Below are 25,919 nucleotides of genomic sequence, written 5' to 3'. Positions count from 1 at the left end.
TTTGGAAAGTATGCATAATTAGCTTATTAGTAAACATTTTAGAAACATCTTGAGATTGGGGAAATGCTTAGAAAAGAGATACATTTGGAGCACTGCAGAACACCAGGGCTTGGGGAGCTGCTTTGCTGGGATGCAAGGGGAAGTGACTGCATCTCCTGCAACACTGTGGGAGTCGAGCTTTAACTTTGCAGAGAAAGGAAGTCAAAGATGAGATGTTAAGGAAGGCATTTGCTTGCTCATATATTTGTGGCATGGGTAGCCAGAAGCAATGTTTCATACGTACAGGAAATAATTCAGTCTGGGTAACATGACACTGCAGCTCAACTTGTCTTCATATGAGCTTCTACTGTTTTTTAACTCTGTCCAGCATCTGCTGTATGGTTCTTAATTCCTGTCAAGTCCAGGTCATTTTCCAAAATGAAACATCAATGAGTGGGTTAGCTGTAACGGTGTTAGACCAGGAGATGAGTTAACAGCTCAAGGTTGTTCACACTGCTCTTCTGTGCTCCCCATCCACAGAGCTGTGACAGCTCAGCTCACTCCACCACTGTGCTTCTCCATGCCCCATAGCCTCTCCCTGGGGGGACAGGCCAAGTCCAGGCTCTGCAGAAGGGCATGGCCCCAAAGACACTCTCCTGAGGTCTCCTACATCCCGTCGGCTCGCCAGTATCCAGTGCGTAGGAGTCAGATCTGGTTTTGCACCTTGTTTCCTGCTGGAAGGAAGACAAATTGAAGGCCAGCTGGTGACACTGGGAACAATAGCATTAGAGATAGAGACCTCTCCCCCTCCTTCCTGCAAGCTAGGAGGAGGGGGTAGTGTACTCTTACTCAGCCTCTCTTGCCAGTGAGGAAAGGAGCAGGTCACCCCCCCCAGCATCTGGGAAGGAAGCAAGCACAGGGCTGGCTGTGGTGACTTCTCACTAACTGGGTTCAGGATCCAGTGACAAGTGTCACAAACGTGCTGTTAGTGAGGGGGCAGTGCCAGCCGCGCTCCCGCTCTGAGCTCCATGCTGACGCTGCCTAGTGCAGATGCCACAGGACAGCAGTCGTGCAATCCCATTGAGACAGCCTGATGATAGTGGTAGAGTTGAGATGCTTGTGCTTTCAGCCCAGAGCCCAAGCCCTTGGCTGCCTTTGCGACAGTGCCCTGGTTCACTGGGTGACACCATTCACAGAGGCTCATCCCAAAGAGGTGGGTTTTGGGAGACTGAATGTTTGTGGGGATACAAGTCTGGGTCACCTTTTTGGCATCACACAGCAGGGTTTGCAGTGCTCTTCCATGTTACAGGCTTACTGTCTGAATGCTGCAGTTAGATTTGGTGAATGTGAGGAGAGTGCCAGAATGATATTAAAAGAAAGAAAAATCCTTTTTTTGCTAAGGACCAGACGCAAAGCCCAGTAAAGACAGCGGGAGGTTTTACCTTGATTTCCATAGGAACTGGTTTAGACTTTTAATGAGCAACTGTTTGCCATAGCTACAAGCTTTAATGGGTATCATCCCTATTGTCAGGCTGTAACAGGGGAGTGGCAGGCTCACCAGCAGTATCAGGGCTGGGAGCTGTGAGATTTGGGTTCTTCCCCGCTACTGATTTACTGTTCCTGCTCTGGTGAATCCCCCGCCCTATAAAGAAGGAAAGGCCTTCGTAACTGCAGGCATAAAACTGAGTCTAGATAGCAACAGTGCATTGCACAGTCCCCTCCAAAGGCTGCTGCGTAGCAGCATCACACAGGAGCAGGTCAGAGCGCTGCAAACGATGATTGGTTCGCTCCCAGGCTTTTCTGGCTGGGTGTGAATTCTGCAATTAAATATGAATGCAAAATAAAAAGAACAGACTGCAACGAGCAGACTGAAAACAGAAGAAATTTCTGGTTGCTTTTGGCTAAAGCTTATTTGAAAGAATCAAGGAGGTTAGTTTTTTAGTCTTAGTTATCAGTTTTCTTTAAATCAGGCGGCTGCACACCAGCCTTGAATGGCAATGTAATAATATGTTGCAAACCACAGTCTGGTGATCCTGGAATTCCTTATAAGTTAATAGCAGTCATGGTCCACTAATCACAGCTAGGATGTTTTAAGCAACTGTCTTTGATATATCAGTTCAAACACACCATAGAAAGCCTTCGTTATGCTGGCTTAGCAAGTAGATCAGTAGAGCCTTAGAAAGGGTGAATAACCTGGGGGCTTTTGTTAGGTTCCTCTCCCGCTGTGTGCCCCCCCTCTTCCCCCCCCCTCCCATTTCTTGGGGAATTCTTGGGATCTATGTACCTATGTACAGCATTGCTGAGAAATCACCATCCAGTGGTATGGTGGTGGTTATAAAGTAGCACTGGGTCAGACATGGAGGTTTTAGTGTTTATAAATTGCTAGAAGCAGAGCATTGAAGAAGCAGTGGGATCTGACAGCAAAAATCTTGCCAAAGACATAGAGCCGGCGCAGAAACTGGCAGGGCAGCTGCTCTGTGTGTGTGCTGTGGCTGCCCCAAACATCACTTCTTGCAGAGGTACAGAAGGTGTGATGACAGGGGCGCCCCTGTTTTTTGAGGTGGGGATCCCCCGTTGCCTGAGACAGGCAGCACTTGCCTGCTGGTGGTGGGAGAGCTGCTGTGCTCAGCCCCGTGCCTGGCAATACTGTGCCGCATACAGGGTGTTTGCATGGGAAGTACTCAGTGTATTAGAAACCTCCAGGGAACCCTCGGACCTGCGGTTGTTGACGGATGACCAGGAACTAAGACAACCCCCTCCCTACGCCAGCAGCACAGGAGTTTGAGGCATGTGCTCAGCTTCCTTCCTCTTGTGTGAGTGCTGGTGTGTAATTTACATTGTTGTTTTGCTGTGAAAAGGGAAGGTGCAGCGCCTGGCGCTCGCACATTTTGCCTTTGGTAACGCTGATGTTTGGCTGATAATCACAGGCAGGAACAAGGTCTGGGATCTCGATCAGCAGAGGGGACTGACTCACCATTGATCTGTCTTCACTGTATCTTGTTGAAGTTTTTTGACCCATTTGATTTCTTAGGTTTCCTTTTGTGAAAACCCTCTGATTTTTGTGCTGTTCAGGAGCAAAACATCTCTCTGTGTCTTTAAATATGGCAGATGGGGATTTCTTCAGATGTCCAACAACTCAATTGAAGGAGACCTCAGGAGACCTCTCCCCTTCCTTGTCCCCCTTCTCAGCCTGTCTTTTCATCTGCAATCTGGAGATGTAAGGGCTATAGTAATAGAGTGTCAGAGGAAGTAATTGATTCATCACACACGGAGAGAGGAGTCTGTTGCCTTCAGTGTCAATGGAGCTGAACCACAGCCTGGAAGGGTGAAGGAGGCTTGTAAACACTCCATGGCTGAGCTGGCAGGACAAAGCAGATGCGCTGCCGTGGCTGAGCAAGGGGCTGACACAAAGGGTTGCTTCAAAGAAAATCTTCCCGAAAAAAAGCAGTGGCAGGGCCCTTGTTTGTGGGAGAAAAAGGGATGCTCCCATCCCCCTGTTTCCAGAGCACTTTAAGGAGAAAATACATGGACCAGCTTTGTGGAGAAGCCCACTCCCTTGTCTCTGTCTCCCTCTTCTGTCTCGGCATGGCTGCCTCTCCAACCTGCTGTCGCAGGCAGGGCTGAGCTCACCGACCAGTCCCTGAAAGCTGCTAATACCTCACGCACCCCCAGATGGATACTGCTAGAGGCCACTGCTGCTGCAAACACAGAGCAAGGCGTGATGTCTGCACGGCATAGCACTCACCCCCCTACAGGCAGTGATTTTTCTCAGACCCTTGGCAAGGTTCAGTTCAGGTGGATGTTTAGCTGCAGGTGCCTCTGTTTTGGGGACAGAAAGGGAAGGAGATGCTGTATGCAGGGAAAGATCGGGCAGGTTTGATATGCTGTTTGCTCCACAAACTGCTCTTACTACAAGCTGGCACTGTCGGGCTGTTGTGGCAGTGCCCAAATAGCAGAGGCTGCCGGCCAGCCTTGGCAACAGAGCTTTGATTAGTAGTGCATGCACTGAGGCAGGAGCTGGGCTGCAAACAGACTGGCTGAGAAAGCCCATGGTGGGCTGGTCCCGAGGTGACCACCCGTTGTTAACAAGGGATGTAGGCAGCCAGGAGCACGGGTGGGCTGGTCAGGGCTCTGTTCTTGCAACCTCCTTTATACAATTGCTGCTTAATGAGGTGTTTGTTTCAGGTTTGTGCTGAAAAAAGCCAGTGCAAATGAGTCGTGTGTGGAAAGCCTAGCTGCAAAGCTCCCATCTGATCCCAGTGTCCTGACCTGGAAAGGTCCATTCTGGGGGAGATTTGTTATTCCCAGAGTGGGATTAAGACACAAACAAGGTCAGATGCCATAAGGAGAAGAAGAAGTTTAATAGTTACATCAAAATTCTCAGAGGTGCTAGAAAGAGAGAGAAAGAGGGGGGAAAAGGAAAGGTGTAATAACTGCCACGACGGAGCTGCGGCGTCCCATCAATCCGAATTGACTTTACGTCAGGGGGGGAATTTGTTTGATGCTGGTTGTTGTGGCTCTTTTATGGAGGTGCATTTTTCCTTTCGAGAATCAATTAGCTCATAAGTTTATAAGAACTGTTTAATTTAACCCTGCCCACCACTCAGAGGTGGTGCACGTGCCCAATACGTCCTCGGTGGTCTTCAGGGGTCTCTGGACCCTCTGTTTTCCGGCCCCAGGTCTGGGCGCATGCATGGGGGTTGGGTTAAAGTTCTTAGGTTTTGCTACACAGACAGGTACATAGGAAGGCAAGAAATGGGTGGTCTTGTGCTTTGCCCGATACTCCGTTGCTATGGCAGTGGTAGGCGATATGATGTTCCAGCAATGTTGAGACAGACATCCGCTGGTGCCACCAACCACCAACACAGTCTCGACCTAGTCCCTTAAAGATCCATCCTTCCTGCATTCTGCACGTTGTGACTAAGACTGTGACTGATACTGGGCAAGGTGCGATGGGACATCCCTTGCTCTGGCTCTGCGGAGGGTGCTTGGGAACAAGGGCTGGTACAGCACAGCATATAAGTGTCCCCTACCCCTGATCAGCACCTGCCAGCCAGTCAGTCCCCAGGCCTTCAGCCACCAGGACCAGCCTGCCCCAAACTGGTCTCCATCTATTGCCTGGGTTGTCAGGCACTGGATCCCGTCAGGAAATGGGAGCCTCTTCACCTGTTTCCTCCACTGCAAAGTGAGTGTTTGCCCCTCTCCCCTCCACTGCCTTCTGCCTGCTCTGAAGCTTTTCAGCAGTAAATTTTCCTTGTGTGGTCGTTACCTTTTATTATATACTTTTTTCTTTCTGTTAGTGATCAAGTGCCTGTGAGTGGTGACAGTAAAATGACATAGAAACCAAATTTTTTCCACAGATGGATTGTAGCAGAAGGAGGAAAGTGCAAATGCAGTTTCTCAAGTGTCCTGTGTTTTGGGGTATGAAAGGGTTGTGAGTTGCTTTAGTTCCTTTAGAGCAGCAACAGAAGGCATAAAGCCATGGAAAGGGTGGCTATTCTTAACGTGCTTTATATATTTTATTCCTGGTTTCACCATAATTCCATCCACACAACACCCCCCCCCCCCCAAAGAATACCAAAGACATCTTGCAACAAAAGACCCCTGTAGCTAAAGATAGAAGGGTGAGGAATTTATAGAGATGGTTTTGGAGGCAGAAATAAAATTAAACAGCCATGTGTAACTCCTGAACAACAGCCTGCAGAAAACCCCTAAAGTGCACATTAGCACATCTTGTTTTCTTATATAATGAACGGTTTTCCAGACATGCCCCAGATGAGAGCACTTCTCTCCTCCAACGCGCCTTTCCACCGCGATCTGGCAACACAGCTTGAAGAAGGCAGCCCGAGGATGAACAGCAAAGCGCGGGGGAGCCTTTGCTCTCCTGTCTCAGGGGGGGCAGCAGCATGTACCACGCTAGGAGCTGAAATTCCCTCCTGAATCAGAACTTGCCACAGGAGCGGTTCGCAGCTATGTTTTAGTCTTCACTTTGCAAGCTGTATTTTGGCTACCTTTTTGTCTTTTCCCCCGCTTACATTCACAGTAACTGCTGAAAGATTCTTCCCACCAGCGGTACTTGTACAGGGGTGAAAACAACCCAAGGAGTATAAATAGAGGCTATTTGTAGTTTCCATTTTTTGTCTTCAAGGCATTTTTGAAGAAGTTTTCCAATCTGTTAGGGTTATTTTCTCTCCCTCTCTGTGTCTCTTCTTTTTCTTTTTTTTTTTTTTTGACTGTATGACTGGATTTTTCTCATTTCTCAGAAATTCTGGTCAGATTTTTGAGGGGATAAGAAAAGAATCTAAAGCATGGTGGAATGATTACAAAATCCCACAGTTCTGTGATTACACAAGACATAATTGGATGCAACAAATTCAAAACAAACTTCCGAGAAATCATAAGCAATTATGCCCCACCCCACCCCCCCAGCCATCTGATTTTGGTCATTTTAGTTACTGAGATCCCTTCAGATTCAGAGCAATGACAGCCTATTTCTCTCTGCTCTTGCCAGAGGCAGTTATTTCCATCAGGGCAAAACAAGGGCAAGCTCTGCCTTCTCTGTGAGCATCTTTTACCTCAGCATGGGCAGAAAAGGCCCCACAAGCTGCAGGCTGAGACCAGATTCATCTCTTCTACATTCAGCCACCTGAAATCCAGGTGCAGTCAGAATGAGGAATTAAAACTACCTCTGTCATCAGTGCAGAAAAATTAATCCATGGCTATGAAAGCCCTGAGCCCCAGTGTCACTGGGGCTGCTTGTGGGCTACCTGGGGGAGTTTCAGGCCAGGAACATCTGCTCAGACCTGCAACCTTTTGTATAGGAGCTATTAATAGGTATGAGATAGGTATGAGTTGTCTTCTTCCACTGGGAGCAGCGGAGGTTTAGTTGGCTAAAGCTAGGTATGATACACATCAGTCTGCACACAAATCTGTATCAGGATCTGTGTCTATGAGGACTGATTCTCTTCTCACCACAGGATTAATTAGGAGTGATTACCCTTAAAATGATGAGTTACACATGTGTAAAACCAGTTCAAGTCAAAGGAGAATCCAATTCATCTGCTGTATTTATAATTAATTACTCTGATTAAGGGCTGGCAGCTAAGATCAAACTTCATTGCTCTTGTTTCATCAGACAGCAGAGATGCTTACCTCTGCTACCATGGCTATAAAAAAAACCCCCTAACGTTTACAAGTCCCCAGGAGCTCCTGCGGTGATTTAACCTTTGAAGGGTATGTCCTCAAGATTACATAAACATCACAGAAAACTTTTCTTGTCTTTCACAATGTAACCACCCATGAAATAAGGATTTGGTTGGAAGGTGGTGTATGAAAGAGCATGAAGATGGGTGGTGACACAGAAAAATCGACTAAGCCAGCTAGCATGCAACGGACATTAATTCTAGCCACCTCTTGATTGCAAAAACAAGCTGCTGGGTCACCATTTCTTAACCATCTTTGTACTGCAGCTGCTATTTAATTTCTAATACAGAGCTTTTTCTTAGAGCATCTTTAAAGAAACCTTACACTTTTTATAACAATATCTGAGAAACAAAATACCCCCTTCCAAAGGAAACAATGGCCTTTCCCAACTGCCATAGCAGCCAAGCAGGTTGCCCATGCCCTCCCTGGCTACCTGCAGAGTATTCACACCTGCTGCCTTTCACTAGAATTGCAGTTTTTCTTCCTATTCATAGCAGATGCATTCAAGACACCATGACATATGGTTCAAGCAGACCAGAGGTCTCAAAGGCTCGAGTCAGTGCTGGGCATTCCCAAATTTGGGGCTGTTGGCATGCAGTCAGTACCTATTTGCCTCTCTGTCCATCTAGGCCAGACTCCTCCAATATAATATAATCTGTCTGATCAAAGCTGGCTTCTATTCTTGGCTGTGCTGCAAACTTCCTGTGTGACCTTGGGCCAGCCATTGCTCCTCTCTGTCTTCCCACCTCCCAGGGTCTTACGAGGATCCCATCATTAGTGTTTGCCAGGTGCAGCCATGAGCCCCGTGGAAGAGCCTATAAATAACAGCTCCATATTAAATATTGGGGAAGTTCAGGTTAGAGCCTTGCGACTCTTCAGCCCTGGCAAGCACTGGAAGCCAGGCTTAGCTGTGCATGAGCCCTCACCTACCCTAAGTCATAACTTTGGAAGCTGCCAGCTAGGTCAGAGCTTGGTCTGGGGAGCCAGCTCTCCTCAGGCTTTTAAGAAAGCCTCTCACAAGTTTATGTATTGGGAGGACTCATGGTTGTGAGCACATAAATTAATTATCATTTGTATTTCTCTGCATCCTAGGCTTGTTCCTCTGGGGAAAGACTCAGCATCCCTTCAACCTGGGGCTGAGGGGCAATAGGCTCGCTGATGGCACATGGAGCAGTACAAGTCCCAGAACTGTACTTTGTGCTGAGTTGTGTCCCTCAGGAAAAGAGCACCCAGAGGAATGGTCTGGGCTCTCTGGAGTTCACCAGTAGTGAGCACCTGGGAGGTCTGTGCTGGCCTGGGTGCCAGTGGAGCATGGTTGAATGGCAAAGGAGCAGATTAGCTCTTTCACAGCAGGAAAGGACTGAAAAGGTGGAGGTCTCCTCATAATCACTGCAGTTGGGGTTGTTTGCCTTTATTGTGCACTTGCAGCAAAGTGGTATAGGGAAAACAGAGGGAAAGGAAGGACTAGGAAGCGGAGAGGGTTCACTGGAGAAAAAAGCAAGCAAGCAAGCATGAGTAATACAGGCATTAGAAGTGCTTTATAATTAGTTTATAAAAGCTCTCTTAACATCAGCAAAGCACTTTCTACTAGAAATCTTTAATAAAAATGCAGCAATATTTGTAAGCATTGTACATTTTCTGTTTAATTCTGTTAACCAGCTCCAAGAAGAGTGTGTAAGCAATGCATTTCCCTCTTTTTCTCACACCCCTTCCCCCACTGTCTGGGCAGTTAAAAGCACTTCAGCTTTGCCTCCCTGCCTTAAAACTCCCCGGTGGAAGCCTCTGCGTGTGGTGGTTTCAAATCAACTGTCTGGCCTTCCCATTCAAGCAACTGCTGAAAATACCCTGCCGCTGGAGGAGCGGCCAACTGCGGTCACCTTCCATGCAAGAAGGCTTGGTTAATCCATTGACTATACTTGTGGGTTCAGATGCTGTACCCTGCCCTCACATAATTGAGTTGTCTCCTTGGAGCAGTGCCTAGATGGGGGAAGTGGCCATGAAGCATGCCTGGAGATGGTGGCTTGCGCAGTGGAGGTAGTACCAGAGAGGTCAGCCCACAGATAGGTTGGTGCACATTGCCTGAAACAATGGATTTGGTTATATGAGTGAAATGCAGATTGCACTGGTCAGGACAGTTTGGAGGCTGTTGTTGTGTAATTGTGTCCCACCCAGTTGTACCCTACTCTGTAATTACTGGAAATGAACTGGTGAGAGGGTTAGGTTGTCTTCCTTCCAATCTTTCTTCTTGTTTTTCACACGGGAAGAACAAAGTCTGGAAACCATGCTTAAGTTTAACAGAGGCAAAGGTCCGGCCAAAACAGATTTTAACATGGCCAGTGACCCAACGTGAGAAGAATAGGGTTTATCAGCTTGTTTGATTGTGGGCCAAGGCATGGATATGACTGAGGCACATGATGCCAGAAGAATCCGTGGTGGGGATTAGGCAGTGTTCTTGCTGAAGTTTGAAAGTTTCACAGTTTGGACCAGACATCTTTGGTGTTTGATTTTGAAAGCCCAAAACTTAATTGCTATGTTGGAGAGGAAATAGGTGATTCTGCTCATCTGGACAGGAGTTATCTCCTGAGTGTAATACTCTCCCAATTCACACTGTTTATATGACCTGAAGAAAGAGAGTTTTGCCATATGAGGAGCTTGGTCTAAAATGTTTCAGCTAGGGAAGAAAACTCTTAGGCATTTATATTCATTTTACATTTGGCAAAAAAGATTCCCTGACCTTCTCCTAGGGGCTTTTTTTAGTTGTTTGTAACATTTGATTTATTAGGGATTAGCTCCAGCAGGAGAAAGCTCAGTTAGATGCATGGGTGAAGCGAAACAGGGTTTAATTCAGAGAGGCAAATATTTCCTGATGATTTACTTACTAGGTTCATTCTTTTAATTTTCCATTTGCAGATTGCCCATGAGCAGATTGCAATATTCCCAAATTGTATGTATTATTGGAAGTTATTCACCCATTCAATAAGCAAACATTTCTTGGTCCAGAATTTGCTTCTGAAATTGCCAGGGCTCTCACAGCACTGGGTGGTTTGCGAAGCCATGTGGGCAGCGCTGGGGTGTTTGGTGTGTTGGCTACAGCAGCAGCTGCGATCATTACAGTCAAGTAGTTGCGGCCACGTACTGTGTTGGCGAGTTACAACCCCATGAGGACACAAACAGATGTGTTTCCCTGGGATGCAGCTAACCTCTGCCTGTGCCATGCAAGTGGCAGCTTTTCCAATCCTCTCCATTGACTGTGTTGTGCCAACACTCATCTTGTGCCAAATCAATTTTTTGCCACATATTTGCGATTCCAGTAGTAGCCAGTAGTCCTGCGGCACAGATGTGTGCTTGGGATGTGCAGGGGCTGAGGGCACGCTGAGAGCAAGTAGTTATTTGGAGAACAAAATGTCCCCGCTGTTTGCTCAGTGCTACTTTAAACAAATAGACAAACAAGGAGGGAAAAAATTCTACTTAAAAGAAGCACTAACGCTGCCCTTATGTTCCTCCTCCCTGGGGAAATGGTGGGATCAAGCCACACATGATGGACATTAGTGGGGTCATGCAGGGTGCTGCTGGACAGTGTCAGGGTAATAAGAGGTCATGAGATGATAGGGAGCTACAGAGAGCTGAGAGGAGCACAGGGAACAGATCTTAATTTACACTGCTGTGTGTTTGCCGACCAGCTAAGCCAAATGCTCTTCCTGTGTGAGTGCCTCTTCTCAAGAGCGCTTGGATTTCACCTTGGCCAAGCCAGTTGAGCCTATTATGAAGTTAAAGGCTGGGTGATTGTAGCTAGCTGAGTGCTTGGTCCAGCATAGACAAAATTTTATCTGCAGGCATTTTGCTTCTGGCTTTCAGCCTGATTTAGTCCCAGAAAGGAGTGTAACCGAAGCCGTCCGGGCCATCTTTCTTTGTGGAGGAGCACACTCAGTCCCTGTAAGTTTGTTTTGAGGTTGTTGCCTGCCGGTATGTGCTTTGCAGAACAGGAATGAGTCACATGAGGATCATTCTGTTTCCAGCAAGCTACTTCTCCTTTCAACTCTCCATTCCCAAACAGGAGATCTTGTGACAAAGAAGAAAGGCAGATTTCTGGCAGCCTGGAAATGCTTCTTCCCTCCCTGGCCCCATGAGAAGAGCTGTAGCGTGTTGTTCAAACAGGTTGATACAAAGCTAATAAACACTCAGAGAGAGATGGGCAGTTTCTGTAAATAGCAGCGTGCTGGCCAGAGAGGAGAAGAGGGGTGGGAGAGCGCGGGTGTTAGAAAGCAGCTGAAGAACAAGATGTTCACATAAAAGCTGTTTGTTTCTTCACAGCACACGGAGCCCGATACTACCTTGCCCCTAGTGATGGCCTAGAAAACAGGCAGGGATCTGTGGGAGTTTCCCCTTCTACCAGACTTTGTGACAAACTTTTGTCCATGCACCAGGAGGCAACTCCTCCAACCCAACACATCCCACCTCCAGACCATTCAGATGCCCAGGGCTGGTGGGCAGGTGGGACATCTCCAGGTAGGGTTTGGCAAAGTCAGGTTGTGTGTACAAGGATCAGGCAATGGTGAATATGGTTACCCAGCTCTTACTCAGCACTTTTCATTTGTTAGCACTTAATAGAAAAAGATTGGTATTACTGCCCAAGTGCTGAGTGTGTGTTCTGGCCACACTCATTAAAGGACCAGTGTCACATCAGCCTAAGCACAAAATAGCTCACATGGATTGAACACTGACTGTTTGTTTAATGCTTGGAGCATGCTTGGCCAAATCCCACCTGGACAGTGGAATAAACTGAGCTGTGCTGCATAGCATGATGGCACTTAGGGAAAGAGGTAAGGGAAGGAGGGCAGCCCCAAGAGAGTTGTCTCTGAGCTTCTCCCATGCCAAAGGAGTCTGGTGGGAATGGAGGTAAATCGTGTCCTAAATTTTGCATGTCAGCTCTGAAGTTGAAGTGGATGTGGGTGCAATAAATCAAGTGAGGAACGGACTTAAATGCAGCCAGAGAAAATGGAAAAATACATTGTGTGTGGTGTGAGTCCTGGGTACATGTCTGGAAGATGCTCTGTGAAATATGCAAGTATAAAGAAGTGGTTTGTGTTCGTTCCAGGCATCCTGAAGCATGTCCCCGACAGATGGTTTTACTGCCATTTCACCTCCCTCCACAGGTACGACTACATCGAGATCCGAGATGGGGACAGTGAAGCGGCAGACCTGCTGGGCAAGCACTGTGGGAACATAGCACCTCCTACTATCATCTCTTCTGGCCCCTCTCTCTACATCAAGTTCACCTCGGACTACGCACGACAAGGTGCCGGCTTCTCCCTGCGCTACGAGATCTATAAGACAGGTGAGTGTCTGAGTCAGTGCCTGTCTCTCAGGTTGTTTGCCACAATGATCTTCACAAGGAGATGCCTTTGGGTACCTTTTAAATACGATTTTATCATGTTCTCCAGAGATAAAGGGCAGGGGTTTGTGGGGTTTTTTAATTTAAGCAAGTCTGTTGCATCACATTTCCAAGAAGGTAAAGGTGTCAGTGGCACATAATAGTGCAGTTTTGGATCACAGTGAGGCATCAAAAGCAGGGTTCCTCGTTAAATACTCTCTTGTATTCAAGGACTAGAAATATGTATGGTTTCTCCCTGGCATGTGTGGTGCTTGTTAAGGCTAAGTGGGGATTGTCCCTCAGGAGCGTGTGGAGCTCCCCCTCCTGTGGAGCTGTGATTCAGGGCTGATCAATGATGCTGTGTTTTCTCTCTCTGGAAGTGGGGTTTGTAAACTGGGAAGTGCTGGTTTTCAAGGGACTGCTGTCAGCTGTGCTGTCAAGGGCTGAGATGGTGCCTTTCCAGGCAGATATAAGAGGAACTATTCATAATTTGGTTTTATACTGAACTATTATCGAGGAAAGGAAAAGCTGCTCAAAGGCCTTTTAATAGCGTTTCTGTCTAAATATTTGCCAGAACTGTGTGTCTGGGAAGAAGGAGGCTTGAGAAAATAAAACCCACTCTGCATGTTGTGTGTATGCGGGTGAGAGAGATGCGCTTGCTTACCGCAGGAACAAGACTGTGTTTTGCACAGGGTTGCAGGCACCTGTCCTGTGCCCACATTCCTTCAGTGGTGTGCTGGGAGGAAGCACAGCTCATCCAGCATGAAAAAAAGGGTCTGTGCCTGGTGAAGAACCAGAAAGGAGCACAACAGTGTCACTTACCCAGCCTTTTCGAAGGGAAGGCAGGGACCACAGGCACTGGGGGCCCTGGCCTAGCTGCATAGCTGGCAGAGTTGCGCAGGCAGCCCGCAACCTGGTCAGAGGTAGATGTGAATGTGAAGACTCTGCTGTGAAAGGATGGGAATGGGACTCCCCAAGTTAATGGTGAAATGGTGAGGAAAACGAGGTGTCTGGGGGCTCTGGTAAATGAGGAAAGCACTATTTCTGGTGGTTGCCTGGGCTGTATAACCAGCCATTGAGGTGCTGTGGTGCAGCCAGCTCACCCCTGCTGATTGTTAATGGTTAGGATGCAGATTAGTCCCAAAAGAGTTTAGTGGTTCATTTGGCTGTTGGAGTTTCCTAAGGCCAGCTACTGGCACAGAGGATGGCAAAGAATGCCTGTGTTCAGGTGGGAAGACTGCACTGCTGACCCACCTCGGCCTCTCTTGCCCCTCATTCCCTGTATACACCTACTCTGAGCTTGGCAGACTGTGCTGGGCTGTGCTTGTCCTTACATTGGTTCCATGTCCTGACTGTGGTTGAGCTGGCTGAGGTGGCCAGGCCAGGCTGAACATGGCTGTGGAAAGGGATGGCAGACAGGAACCTTGTCTGCCTGGGTGGGATCCAGCAAGTGGACAAATTCATAAGAAAAGGAGATATTTTTTTTGCTGCTGGTAGGAAGGACAGGAAGCAAAGGCTGCTCAGGAAAACAGCGGCTATTGAATTTAGGCAGGAGCTGAGTTTGTGTCCCTCATTGGAGATCCACACAGAGCTACTCTCAGGTATGAAGTGATGTTTTGCCACCACACACGCCCCCAGCTCTGCCAGGCAGCCATCCCCTCCAGAAATAGCCACACTTTCTTCCAGCTACATCCCACAAAGTCCAGCCTTTAAGGCATGTTTTGGCACAGGAGTAGGCATGAGCATGTGATCTGGGAGCTCCCCCAGCTGACCCTCCTGCCAGGGCACCCAGGTAGGGCCATGGGCAGCACTGGCTACCCAGCCACTGCAGTATAAGAAAACCCTGCCTTTTGTTTGCAGCAGGCATGGGTGAAGTGTGGTTCTGAGCTGTCAGTGCAGTCAGCAAGGGTGTCACCAGCTTTAAAGGTCATTGGATTGTCATTGTCCACATCAATAAAGGCAGTGCAGCTGCAGCTTCTTAAAGGTGACCTAAAAAAACAACTCTCCTCATCTGAGCATTTATTTCCACACCTCGTGCTAAATTTCCCTTACCATGGTGTGAGAGAGGAGCAATCTGCATACAAACAACTGCAAACCAGCCCTTGAATCCCTGGTGGGTATCAGTCAGCGGTCTGTGGGCTGACAAAAGAGCAGTGCCCTGGCTGGGCCAGCCTCCCTGCTGCTCGCTTTATGAGTCAGCTTGGCAGAGCTGGCCTGAGCTCTCCATCCTGGGCATCAAAGTCCCCTCTCAGGCTGGTCCGTGCAGCCGAAGCCAGCATGACTCCCGTTGATTATCTGCAGCGTCCTTATAAAAAACTGCTCGTGTTTGCTGGTATCAACCAAGCTGTAGACAAAGATTCCAAATGCGGTAAGACCCCCACATGAGGAAGCTGCTGTTGTCTAATGCAGTGACATAGTTATGTCTCTCTCCTGTCTCTAGAGGACAGTCCCTGACTCTGGGTTTAGTCTTTTGATTTTCTACCTAGCTCAGAGCTTGTGTTATTTTTCTCTATTTATCTGTTTATCTTTCAAGCTGTTTGGAACGAAGTACACCCTTATCCCTGTTCGTGGCATTATGCTGTGATTTGTGTTTGGCCTTATTTTTTTGCCTCTGTGTTTTACCCCACAGGTTCACACCAGAAAAGCTGGCTGCTTCATTAGGAAGTCAATTAAGAGCCTCTCCTGAGTAGCTCTCCAGCTAGGCGCTGCATAATGCGGTGCTGGGATCCTGCTATTACTGCGGGCTGCTGGCCTGACTCCTGTAGGTTAATGCTGAATTGAATAACAAGTCTCCCATTAGTCCTGGGAAAGCTTGTGCTGCCTGGAAGAGCCAGAGCAGAAGGGTTTGTAGAGGAAAAGGAGGGTGTCCCGGTAAAACCAAAGCAGAAACCTTTGTGAATGCTAATGCCAGGCTGCTGCTGCAGCCGCAGCCTCTCGACATCCCTTTTTGCCGCTGATAGCTTCAGGCTGCAGATTTCTGTTGCCTATTGTCCTGTCTCCACTGCGAAGGGGTTTCAAAGTCACCGTGGTATGAATTCCCCTTTCCCTGGCCACCCCGAGGCACCTTGGTTGTGTGAGAGGGGGCACCAAGCTGGCCCGGCTGCAGCCAAGGCCAGTGCTGAGGTCAGCAATAAATAAGAGGCAACATTGTGTACCCTCCTTGCCATGCAAAGGTCTTCCTTAAGGATAGAAATAACTTGCATTTCTGGCATGGATGGCTCAGTCTGTAAGAAAGAGGGCTCTGTTCCTCCTCCAGCAGACATGAGAGATGCCCCCAATTACCCCCATTGCCACAGCCATGGAGCACGAACATAGGCTGGAGCTGCCCCTCATCCTTTACGTGGGACTCGGGTCTGCAGGCTAACTCCATGCTTCCCGGGGGTTTCCAAGAGTTTCCAGCTAACAGTGGAGCCCTTTCACTGTGTAAATATTTGTGCTTCCATATTTCCTCAAGAAGAAACTGAGGCACAGGTGTCCATGCCAGAGAGGGAGACGTTGCAGGAGACAAGTCTCTGGGGAGATTAGTTCTCTTTCCAAAGAGATGCCATCCCTGCTACTCCTCTCTGCCCTTCCCAGGCAACCCCCCTCCCCAAATAGAGTCCTCCATCAGACCTGGAGCTGCTGTGCCCTTTGCCAGCAGAGTGGGTAGGTGGCAGCTGTGGCACTGCGGATCATGGCTGGCAGCCCCCTGCATCCTGGCCTGCTCATGGTCTGGGAAGTCCAGCAGACAGTGGGTAAGGCTGGCAGGGGAAGCATAGTCCAGTTTGGCATGGCCTCCTTCCCCACCCTGGGCCACCACCACTGGTGTAAGAGGCATGGCAGGGCACACGCCTGCCAAACTGCAGTCATGGCTTTGAGTGGCTTTGGATGGGACCACTATCCTACTCCTGTCGTTGAAATAACTGGTGGGGGGATCAGCAGTGGCATATGGGTTACATTTGCAGGGCTGTCTGAAGGATTTAAACACATGCTGTCCACTCCAGTGACCACATGGACCTTGTCTCTCCACCTGTAGAAAGCTTTGAAAATCACCCTCTCCATCTTTACAGGAATGCACACATCTCTTGGGTTACAGGATGTTTCCAGGAGTGAATGCACAATGCCTCAAAATGGGGTTGCCACAGTGTGTCAGGCTGTTGGCATTAAGCTGCATTGTTACTAAGGCTGCGACTTTTTCCTGCCATTACAGGCTCAGAGGATTGCTCCAGAAACTTCACTGCTTCCAATGGCACTATTGAGTCTCCAGGTTACCCTGACAAGTATCCACACAACCTGGACTGTGTCTTCACCATCATAGCCAAGCCGAAGACAGAAATCCTTCTCCACTTCCTTCTCTTTGACCTTGAGCACGACCCGCTGCAGGCAGGGGAAGGAGACTGCAAGTACGACTGGCTGGACATCTGGGATGGCATCCCTCAGGGTAAGCTATGGCATGCTGTGCTGCTGTCATCAGCCTCTCTTGGTGTCTCACAAAGTTCCAAAACTGTGCAGCCTGTGTCTGAACACCACAGGTCCCTGAATTCAAATGTGGCTGCAGCATCCAGGCTGCCATCAGGCAGCCAGTTATTGGCATGGTACGCTTGCAGAAGGCTGCATGCATTAACCCCTAGTTGTAACCACTGATCTGAAAAGCTCTGTGGGACACTTCAAGATCCCACTGGTCCTCCCTCAGGGAAGGACAGTGAGTTTGTGCTGAGCTGCGAGGACCTCCCTACCCCATACCAACACCAAGAAACAGCAGATTGGAGCATTTCCTAGCAACTGCAGAGCAGCACATGCTGCAGTGGAGATTTCTGCATGGCACAGTGCATAGCACCAGACTGGTGGGTGCAAAAACTAGTGTATCCCCAAAGCCTTTCTTTTATCCCGCTCTGTCCCACTAAGGCATCTCTGGTGAGTGATGCCAGTCTGCTGGTGAACCAGGAGGCTGGTGGAAAAGCAGGTGTTACTTTTGCTGCTCTTTCTTTTGCAGTTGGCCCCTTGATAGGCAGGTACTGTGGCACTAAGATGCCATCAGACATCCGCTCAACCACTGGTGTTCTCTCTCTCACCTTCCACACGGACCTGGCAGTGGCTAAAGATGGTTTCTCTGCTCAGTACTACTTGATCCAGCACGAAGTCCCAGAAAGTAAGTTGGAAATGTTGTGTGTATGACTTCAGGCACTTGTATCACCTGGTTTTCCCAAATCTTGCACTTGACATGTGCAAGAGTGAGGCAGGCAGGAGTGTGTCCATGGGCACGTCCCCCACTGGCAATGCTGTTTCTCTTAGAAGTGAGATTTTAGTAAGAGTCACACTTTCTGACCTTTCTTTGACTTTTTCACTTGCTTGTGAAGTCTCGATACTTTTTGAGATAGAATACTTCATGTATGTGTTCAGCCCAAAGGATTTAGGGGAAGGCTTCAGCCCAGCAGGCACAGCAGATTCATTAAAGCATGAGGGAAAATACTCTCTCCCTCTCTCTGTTTTTTCAAAAATTCACAGCCCTGAACTACAAATTGGAATTTCTTGTCTAATTAAAAAATGCCTAAAGCTCTAAGAATTTCAAACCAAAATTTGTTTTAGATCCCTTGTTAAGGGAGGTAAATTGATGTGGAGGGAGAAAGTAAGTTGTGTGTTTTGAGAATGAAGAGCATTTTGATTCTTTGTGATAATGCTTGCAGGCAAGGAAAGGTTTAGTTTGTTTTCCCATGGTTGTTTTACATCAGAGCTACGGTTCTCGACTTCTGTTAGCAGTAAAATGGTGATACAACAGAATAAGCCTTCAGGACACTCCTCAGTCCCAAAGAAAGTGAGGGTGTCCCTGACCCAACGTGGAACGTCCATGACATAGAGCAGGGGTTGTGCAGCACAAAGGTAGCTGGGTTACAGGCTCTTGCTCTGTGACTGAGTTAGGAGTGTTTTGCTGAGGCTGACAGAGTTACAGACAAGCATGAACACTTCACCCTTACCTGTATATCAGTTGATCTGTTCTTTAATCCACTTTCTGTTCTGTTCTTTAAAAGGTTTGGGAAATACAATGTTAATGACACACAAAGCTTGACAAATCAAGCATGAGAGCTGTTAAAGGGCTAGGGCTGTTTTGATTTATGCTGATGTAAAATTGTAACTTAAATATTATCACTAAGATCTTGGCCCACCATTTCCACCCAGGGCTGACTTGGCCACATTAAAAACAAAGGCAGCTTGATGGAGCTCCATTGCTTTACAGCTGTGGCAGGCATTGGCTCATGTGACATTTCCTATCAGTGTTTTTACAGGACAGCTACCATAAAATATAAGAGATGTGCAATAAGACTGAGCTAATTGTGACTTTTAAAGCCTTAGAAGTGAGGAAACCCAAATGAAAGCATACCAGACTGTTTCATATTCTCGGGTGGCTAAGTCCTATGGGCCAGATACCACACATAGCAAAGGCACATATACCCAGGCACGTACACATGTGCACCCATACTTTCACACACACAAAACCTTTAGACTTTCTGTTCTAGGTCTTGACATACCTGCTGGCAGCACAGCAGTAAGCACCCTCCCCTTGTGTCTGCCCATACTCTTGCCTTCTCAGTGCTTAGACTTCACCTCTGGCCTTCAAGAAGATGGAGAACTTTGTGGAAAGGGAACTTGGGACATATTGATGGAGATGGAGGGAGGGAAGGGACAGAATTTTACCAAAACTGTGCAAAGGTGAAGGAGAAAGGGAGAAAGACCTGAACTCTGTTAGTTTTCAGAGGGCCATACAAGCATAAAGCTGCCCCAGCTTTGATTTTTCATCTGTGCCATCTGTGAGCACACACAACCTGCAAGATGGTGCTGATCTGTTCATTGTTCCAGGCAGGCAGCTTTGCTTGGGGTTAGCTGGGGGGAGGGAAAGTTCAGGGCTGCCTTCCACTTGGGAGTGAAGTACAGATACTGTAAGCTCATCTGCGTGTGTGCATGTGTGTGTCCACTCCAGATTTCCAGTGCAACATGCCGCTGGGGATGGAGTCTGGCAGGATCTCCAACATGCAGATCAGTGCCTCCTCCACCTATTCAGACGGGCGATGGACTCCTCAACAGAGCCGGCTCAACAGTGATGATAATGGCTGGACCCCCAATGTAGACAGCAACAAAGAATACCTCCAGGTACGCACGCTTTGCAGCCCCTCGCCTCTTCCCCCGCCAAATGGAGTGTCACGCTGTTAAACTGACCTTTGACCATAAGGCTTGTTGAATTTTTTATTGCCTCTGTGGCTCATGGGGAGCAAGCAGCAGGGGAGCTGCAGTGCCTCGTGAAATGCGACAGGCTGGCTCTCCCATTAGCTCTCCCATTAGCACGCCTGCACAAGGGCTGACCCGACCTGCCGCCTCTCTCCCACCCCTTCCTGCACAAAGCCCTGATGCACTTTCCAGCTTACTGACAGAGACTGAGCGACCTCTGCCACTTACAAGGGCCACTTGCTTCGCCACTGGCCTGAGGACCAAACTCTCCGGAGACACGTGGAAAAACAACCAGAATAATATTCATCTCATCAGTGGTGCAGGGAGCAGGAATGGGCGACCGTCAGGTTGGGGGCTGAGGGAGAAAAGGCTTTCCCTGGGGCCTGGTTAGATCCCCAGTCTCTGTCCACAGAGGGCTTACGGCTGTGTCACGTCACCGTGAGACTCTGCTTGCTAAAGGGCACTAGGAATGGGAGGTGGTGAATGTCACCGCCTCTAGCAGACATCTCATTCTTCATTCATGGCAGTGTTACCCTGCCAGCTTTGCTGACCTTTCTCAACCCACATTGTAAAAAAGAAAAACCAAAAAACAAACCAAGGGAAAGCCAGGAACTGCAGCACTAATTGGACATCATGCTTTTATTTTACGTGGAAAAAGTCATTCTCTGCCTTGATTTAATGGACATCAACTTCTGTGCAGATTCTGTTGCTTGTGCTGAGGCAGAAAGGAGGGTTTGTGATGGTCCCATATGGAAAGACATGAAGATTTTTAGTTACCCTTGTCTCATGGTCCTATCTGGAAGCGTCCTGCTGAAGTCAGCCCAGGGGGTTTGTGCCTGTTGAAATGTACTTCCACTAATGGAATGAGGCTGAATTCACACCTTTTCAGGTTTCAGAGACAGGAGGAGGAAATAACTAGCCAACCTGTGCTCTCAGGTGGTCACCATTCTCTTTCTTGTCTCTTTTTTCCCTGGAAAGGTGGACCTCCACTTCCTGACAGTGCTCACGGCCATTGCCACACAGGGTGCCATCTCCAGAGAAACCCAGAATGGCTACTACGTCCGTACTTACAAGCTGGAGGTCAGCACGAATGGGGAGGACTGGATGATGTACCGACATGGGAAAAACCACAAGGTAAAGGCATTTTTGTCTCTTTGGTGTGCACCTTGGGGATTGTTGCAGCTGACAGGAGGAAATAGAACAGTGGGATTTTACAGGCTCAGAGGGTTTAATCTCTAAGGCAAACTTTTTCTGATGAGGGCTACAAGAGTGATGATGCTCTGAGCAGAAATAGTCCTCCACTGCACAACAATGAGGAAGCACTATTCCTTGGAAAACCTGGCGGCTGTTGCATCTTTCGTGGTGGTGAGAATATGTTATTTGACTGCAAATGAAGGAGAAAATGCTTTCACAGCCTGTGTTTTGCCATACAAGATTCATTGAGCTTTTATGGGCATAGCCCCGTCTGCATGCTGGGTTAACAATCACAAAACCACATGAAACTGTAGTTCAGGAGTTATTGAGGCCTGGAAATGAAAGGGCACAAATCCTAAGAGGGGATTGCACTGTCCCAGAGAACAAAATGAGCAATAAATAATGAGCATTTCAGGCTGTCAGAGCTTTGGGTCTGCACTAGCAGGCATGGTCGGTGAGGATGCATGGAGCCCTGGGAGCTGCTGCAAGCTCTCACTGTGTTTCTGGGAAGCACACAGAGATGAGAGCGAGAGGAAGGGAGGGTAAATATGGGTGTTCAGCCCTCCCAAGCCTTGCAAGTGCTGTTGCATGGCCAGGCAAGGCAAGCTGAAGGTGGTTTGTGTGGGATCTTTAGAGTATGAGGCAGGGGGTTAAGGTAGGTGTGGTGCTGAGCTGAACCTATCTTGTCACTTGTGTCAGTCATTTGGTTGTGACTTGGTTAAGGGCAGCTTGGGAAAGCCCTTCCCAGCTCCTCTGTAGTGCCCACCAGCACTGTGGCCACAGCTCACATCCTCTCCATTGACGTGCCATAATCTGTCTGCCTCAACTCAGTGGCACGGGTCCCACATGTCTCCCTCACCCATGTATGTCCAAGTAATTTCTGCTTGCTCAGCACTTCTGTTAAATTAGCTGTCCCCTCCCTCTGCTGGCACAGGCGCTGCTGGCATGAAATGCAGTAGCGTGCCCTGTCCAGGATTCATCCAGACATTTCCTTCCCTTCCGGGCCGTGTGATTTCCCCTGTGTCACATTTGAGCTGTGTCACACGGTTCAAACTCACTCAGCTTCCCAGAATGAGTCCTCTCTGTGCAGAGGCTCCGAGCAGGGTCTCATACCTGCAATAGTTTGGGTATTTGAGCTCCTCATGTGATGTTAGTCCTGTTTCAGAGGTAGGGAAATGGAAGCTCAGGGCAGCCCAGCACCCTACAGCAGAGTCCCTACAGCTTGGTGGGGCTGGTTCTGGGGCAGCAGCTGAGGGCAGAGCTCACGTGTAACACTGAAATGATGGTCCTGTGCTCATGTGGAGGCTCCATGCTCTCCCGGGACCCACTGGCCACGGCTGACCTTCCTGTGAACCAGGAGCATCTCGCCTCACCTATGGAAATGGGTGACTTGGAGGTCTTGCTGGGACTGTTCCTGCAAGCTGGGGCAGATGGGAGGTTTTCAACACACTAGGCAAAGCAATGGGCTAAAGACACAGTTCAGTGTTTCAAATAACCACTGGCAATAAAATTACCTTTTGGAGTCTAACTGGGGTGGGAATCTGTCCTGGAGAGTGGTTTTAGTCACAGGGGAGATTAGGTGTCCCCTCCTTGCAGTCCCAGGTGCTGGGCACTGCAAGGTAGAGCAGGACAGCATGGCTGGTTTCAGTACTGCTGGGGCAGTTTCCAGCAAGACCCTAAAGCCAGGCTGGTGTCAGCCCAAAGCAGTTCCATAGCCACATGAATTGCCACCATTTCAGGATTTCGCCCTTGAGCCCTATCAGGTTTTTCCTGCTCTGTTTTCTCTCTTCATAAAAATGAGGAAAAATCAAACCTCTCCTCTTTCACTCCTTTATTCCAGTCTCACTTCGTTCCCATGTTCTGGCCTCAATTTAGCAGACACTTCCCGAGGCTGGAGGATAAGTAATTGCTTTTTGGTGGCTCGCCTGCCTCTTGTGTCCTGGTGGCTGCTCTCCCCTCCTCACCAAACAACTGGCTGCCAGCCACTGAGCCACAGTGGGGCCAGGGCACAGCCCCTCCCTCGCTCACGGGCCTGGTGCTGGGGGGTTCTGGCCCCACATTCCCCGCCCACATTAATCCCTGCCATTCCTGCGTTAGACAAGTTCCCAGATGTCTGTGTTCAAGGTGCAGATTCCTCCTTGCGTTAGTGCGGCACTCGGCGCAGTGCAGGCTGCAACGGTGGAGCGAACCATGCCAAATAGATTTGTCAAGTCTGCCGCAGCTTGATTTGGTGCCATGAGGAGCGGGGAGGGGGAAGGGGGTGGACAGACAGGGACTCTCTATTCCTCTACATACTTGCAGATATATACGTATATATATATATATACACACACACATACATATATATATATATATACACATATATATGCACATGCACACATAGGCATATGGGGTGTATCAAACACTGCTCTGAAATCCTGCCGGCTCTGTGGGCCAAAAGCAAGGCTCTGCCATGTTATAGGCGGGTCAGCTAACGTTTACATCTTCATTGGGGAACCAGAGCAAGAGAAAACCAGCGAGTGCAGGATGGGCGGGGAGAGGATGGCAGTCTGTGCAGAGGATGGGGAGCTCTGACCTTCTCTCTTTTGCCTCCCCCAACTCCCCACCACACACATAACCCCCCCCACTTCCCCTCCCTCTGGTGTTTCAGAGGAGAATGGGGCCAGGGTGCTTCCGTGTGAAACATGATGGCTCACCTTTGAGTCCCCAGCTGCTGGCACTCATGGCGGGGGAAACGGGAAAGGCAGGATGAGGAAAACAAGATTAATACGTGCTCACCACAGACAGGGCTGGCTGGGCTGTTTCCGTGCCAAGTGCTGCTGTGTTTCTGGGGTGGGAAGGCAGCGGCAGCTCTGCAGCCAGCAGGAGAGGAGCCCCACACTCACACCTTCCCCTTCCTGCCCCATCTCTGCCAGGACTTTACCCTGTGTGGCAGCCTGCTCCCCGGAAAGCCCAGCCTAGCACAGTGAGGCTCTGCCCTTGCCCAGAAGTTAACTTCCAGACACCGACCTGACCCTGATGAGCACGCCAAGGTCACATCTAGCAGTTTGCAAATATCTTTAGAAAACAACAACTCATTCTTGAACCCGAGGAAGGAAAAGAGCACCTGGCGGGATGTGAACTTTTGGGTTTGGCCATTTTCTTCGGACAGATTCAACTATGATGATTTTATTGGAAAACAAATTGCTCATCCACTTCCTTCTCTGTAGGGTCTTGGGTTCCAGCTCCCATGTGGTCTGAGCCGCTCAGTATTAGCAACTGCTGAGATGAGCTCACAGGTATCATGTAGTGTGGTGAGGGACTGGGGTATAGGATGGGTGTCAGGATTTGGGGTGTGTTGGGATTGTAATGGGTGCTCTTGCTGCCTTCATTGCTCTAAGTGTGAAATGAGAGGATGCAATGGAACATTTGCCTTGAGAACATGTAGAAGTCAGTGGATGAGAAATGGCAGCAAGATCCAGCCAACATGCATTTTCCATTTCCTACTCATTTTGATGGCTTTGTGCTTGTCATCAGCTAACCTTCCTGGGTGGTGTTTCAGGTGGATGCAAGAAGGCAGGATGGATTGCTGCAGAGCTGGCTATCTCATCTGTGCATACAGCTGGGGACATTAGAGGTGTCTGGTGCTGGCAGGAGTATTGAGGATTACTTTTTTGGAGATTCCTCTGTCCTTTCTGTTCTTAATGTGGTCTTCTGTGTTTGTTCACCTGGGGAGGGGAGAGAAAAGCTTTCAGTCCTATGGCTTCTTTATCTGGAAAACTCAGCAAAAGCTTGTGTGATCAACCAGAAGGCCACAAGTGCTGCTGCAGAGATGTGGTGCAGAGGGTTTGCCCAGAAGCATCCCCAGATGCCAGCCTGCTTCTGCTGCTTTTGCAGGCAGGACAAAGATGTCAGGCTTTGGGGAAGGCAGCTCTGCGCATTTACCCTTGGTGCAGTACCAGGGGAGAATTACAGCCCTGGCTTTCCTAGCAAGGCTGCAGCTTTGTACTTCTGGGCCTGGTATTTCTTTGCAAGCTAGCAAAGTGCCACTCCTCATGTCCCTGGTGACTCTGGGATCTGAGTGGAGCCTCTCAAAGACAAAGTGCTGGCAAGCCCAGCCCAGCACACTGTGCCTTGCCTGGATGGCTGTGCTTTGTTGAGTCTTGCCAAGTATCATTTTTCTTTTACCTCCTTGTTCCTGGATTTAATAAATCCAGAACTGTCCACCCTCCACTTGAGTCAGAGTCCTCCCACCATCAAACATGCCCCATTTTATGCCTTCCCTATCTGACAAGGAAAATAATCTCCCCTACTTTTCTCCTTCATGCTTCTCTTTCTAAATCCTGAAGCCCTAATCCTGTTAGCATGCTCTGTTCCAGGGCTCTGTCTCCACGGGAGTAACATAATCCTGCAGTAAATCTAGTGGTTCCAGAGAGACACACACATACAGGCGAAAGCAAGGCTGCTGCCATCCTTGGCCTTCTCCTCTGTCTCCCCCAGCCACTTTCTTTAGCTCCCTGAGAAATTGCACAGTGGCCAAGCAGGGCAATAAATAAAATGGGAGAGAGGTTACCTCCTGCCCCCTCCCTGACTCACTGCCTCTTCAACCTCATGGCGCTTTTTGTCTTCCTGTCCTTCACTCTCTTCACGCCAAACTGCCGCTGGCACAATTCCCATACTCACTGGAACTAATGCAGCTTCAGAAATCCCCCCCATCACCCTGTGGTGGTTCCAACTTGTAAGTGCTGGTGTGGAGCCTGCGTGTGTGTGTGCACATGGAATGCTTGCTGATCCTCCTGTAGCCTAGCCACCATCTCCCACCACTTGGATTCTGCCTCAAATTAATTAAGCCGGTCAGCTCTCATTGATTATCAATTTAATTTTACATGTAGACCTGCCAGCTGGACTAAACCGGAAGTAAACATAAAGTATATGGGGAGGGGATAGGCAGCTTCTAGAGGCAGCAGTGAAAACAAGTTCCCTTGACTGCTTCTTG

General features: G+C 48.8%; 1 protein-coding gene across 2 annotated transcripts in view; it reads left to right on the top strand.

Moving 5' to 3' along the window:
• NRP2 (neuropilin 2) overlaps positions 1 to 25,919 on the top strand; it is a gene marked incomplete at both ends in the record, with an annotated part of 86,129 nt that overhangs the window by 16,629 nt on the left and 43,581 nt on the right. For both annotated transcript variants that reach the window (XM_084265706.1, XM_084265705.1), the window contains 5 exons: positions 12,336 to 12,517; positions 16,743 to 16,973; positions 17,526 to 17,681; positions 19,506 to 19,675; positions 20,729 to 20,884. In XM_084265706.1, coding sequence (XP_084121832.1) covers positions 12,336 to 12,517; positions 16,743 to 16,973; positions 17,526 to 17,681; positions 19,506 to 19,675; positions 20,729 to 20,884 — 895 coding nt within the window. The remainder of the gene's footprint in view (positions 1 to 12,335; positions 12,518 to 16,742; positions 16,974 to 17,525; positions 17,682 to 19,505; positions 19,676 to 20,728; positions 20,885 to 25,919) is intronic.

This window comes from Gallinula chloropus (assembly GCF_964237585.1).
Source record: "Gallinula chloropus genome assembly, chromosome: 5".
Taxonomy (NCBI): Eukaryota; Metazoa; Chordata; class Aves; order Gruiformes; family Rallidae; genus Gallinula; species Gallinula chloropus.
This window is presented reverse-complemented; position numbering and strand designations above follow the sequence as displayed.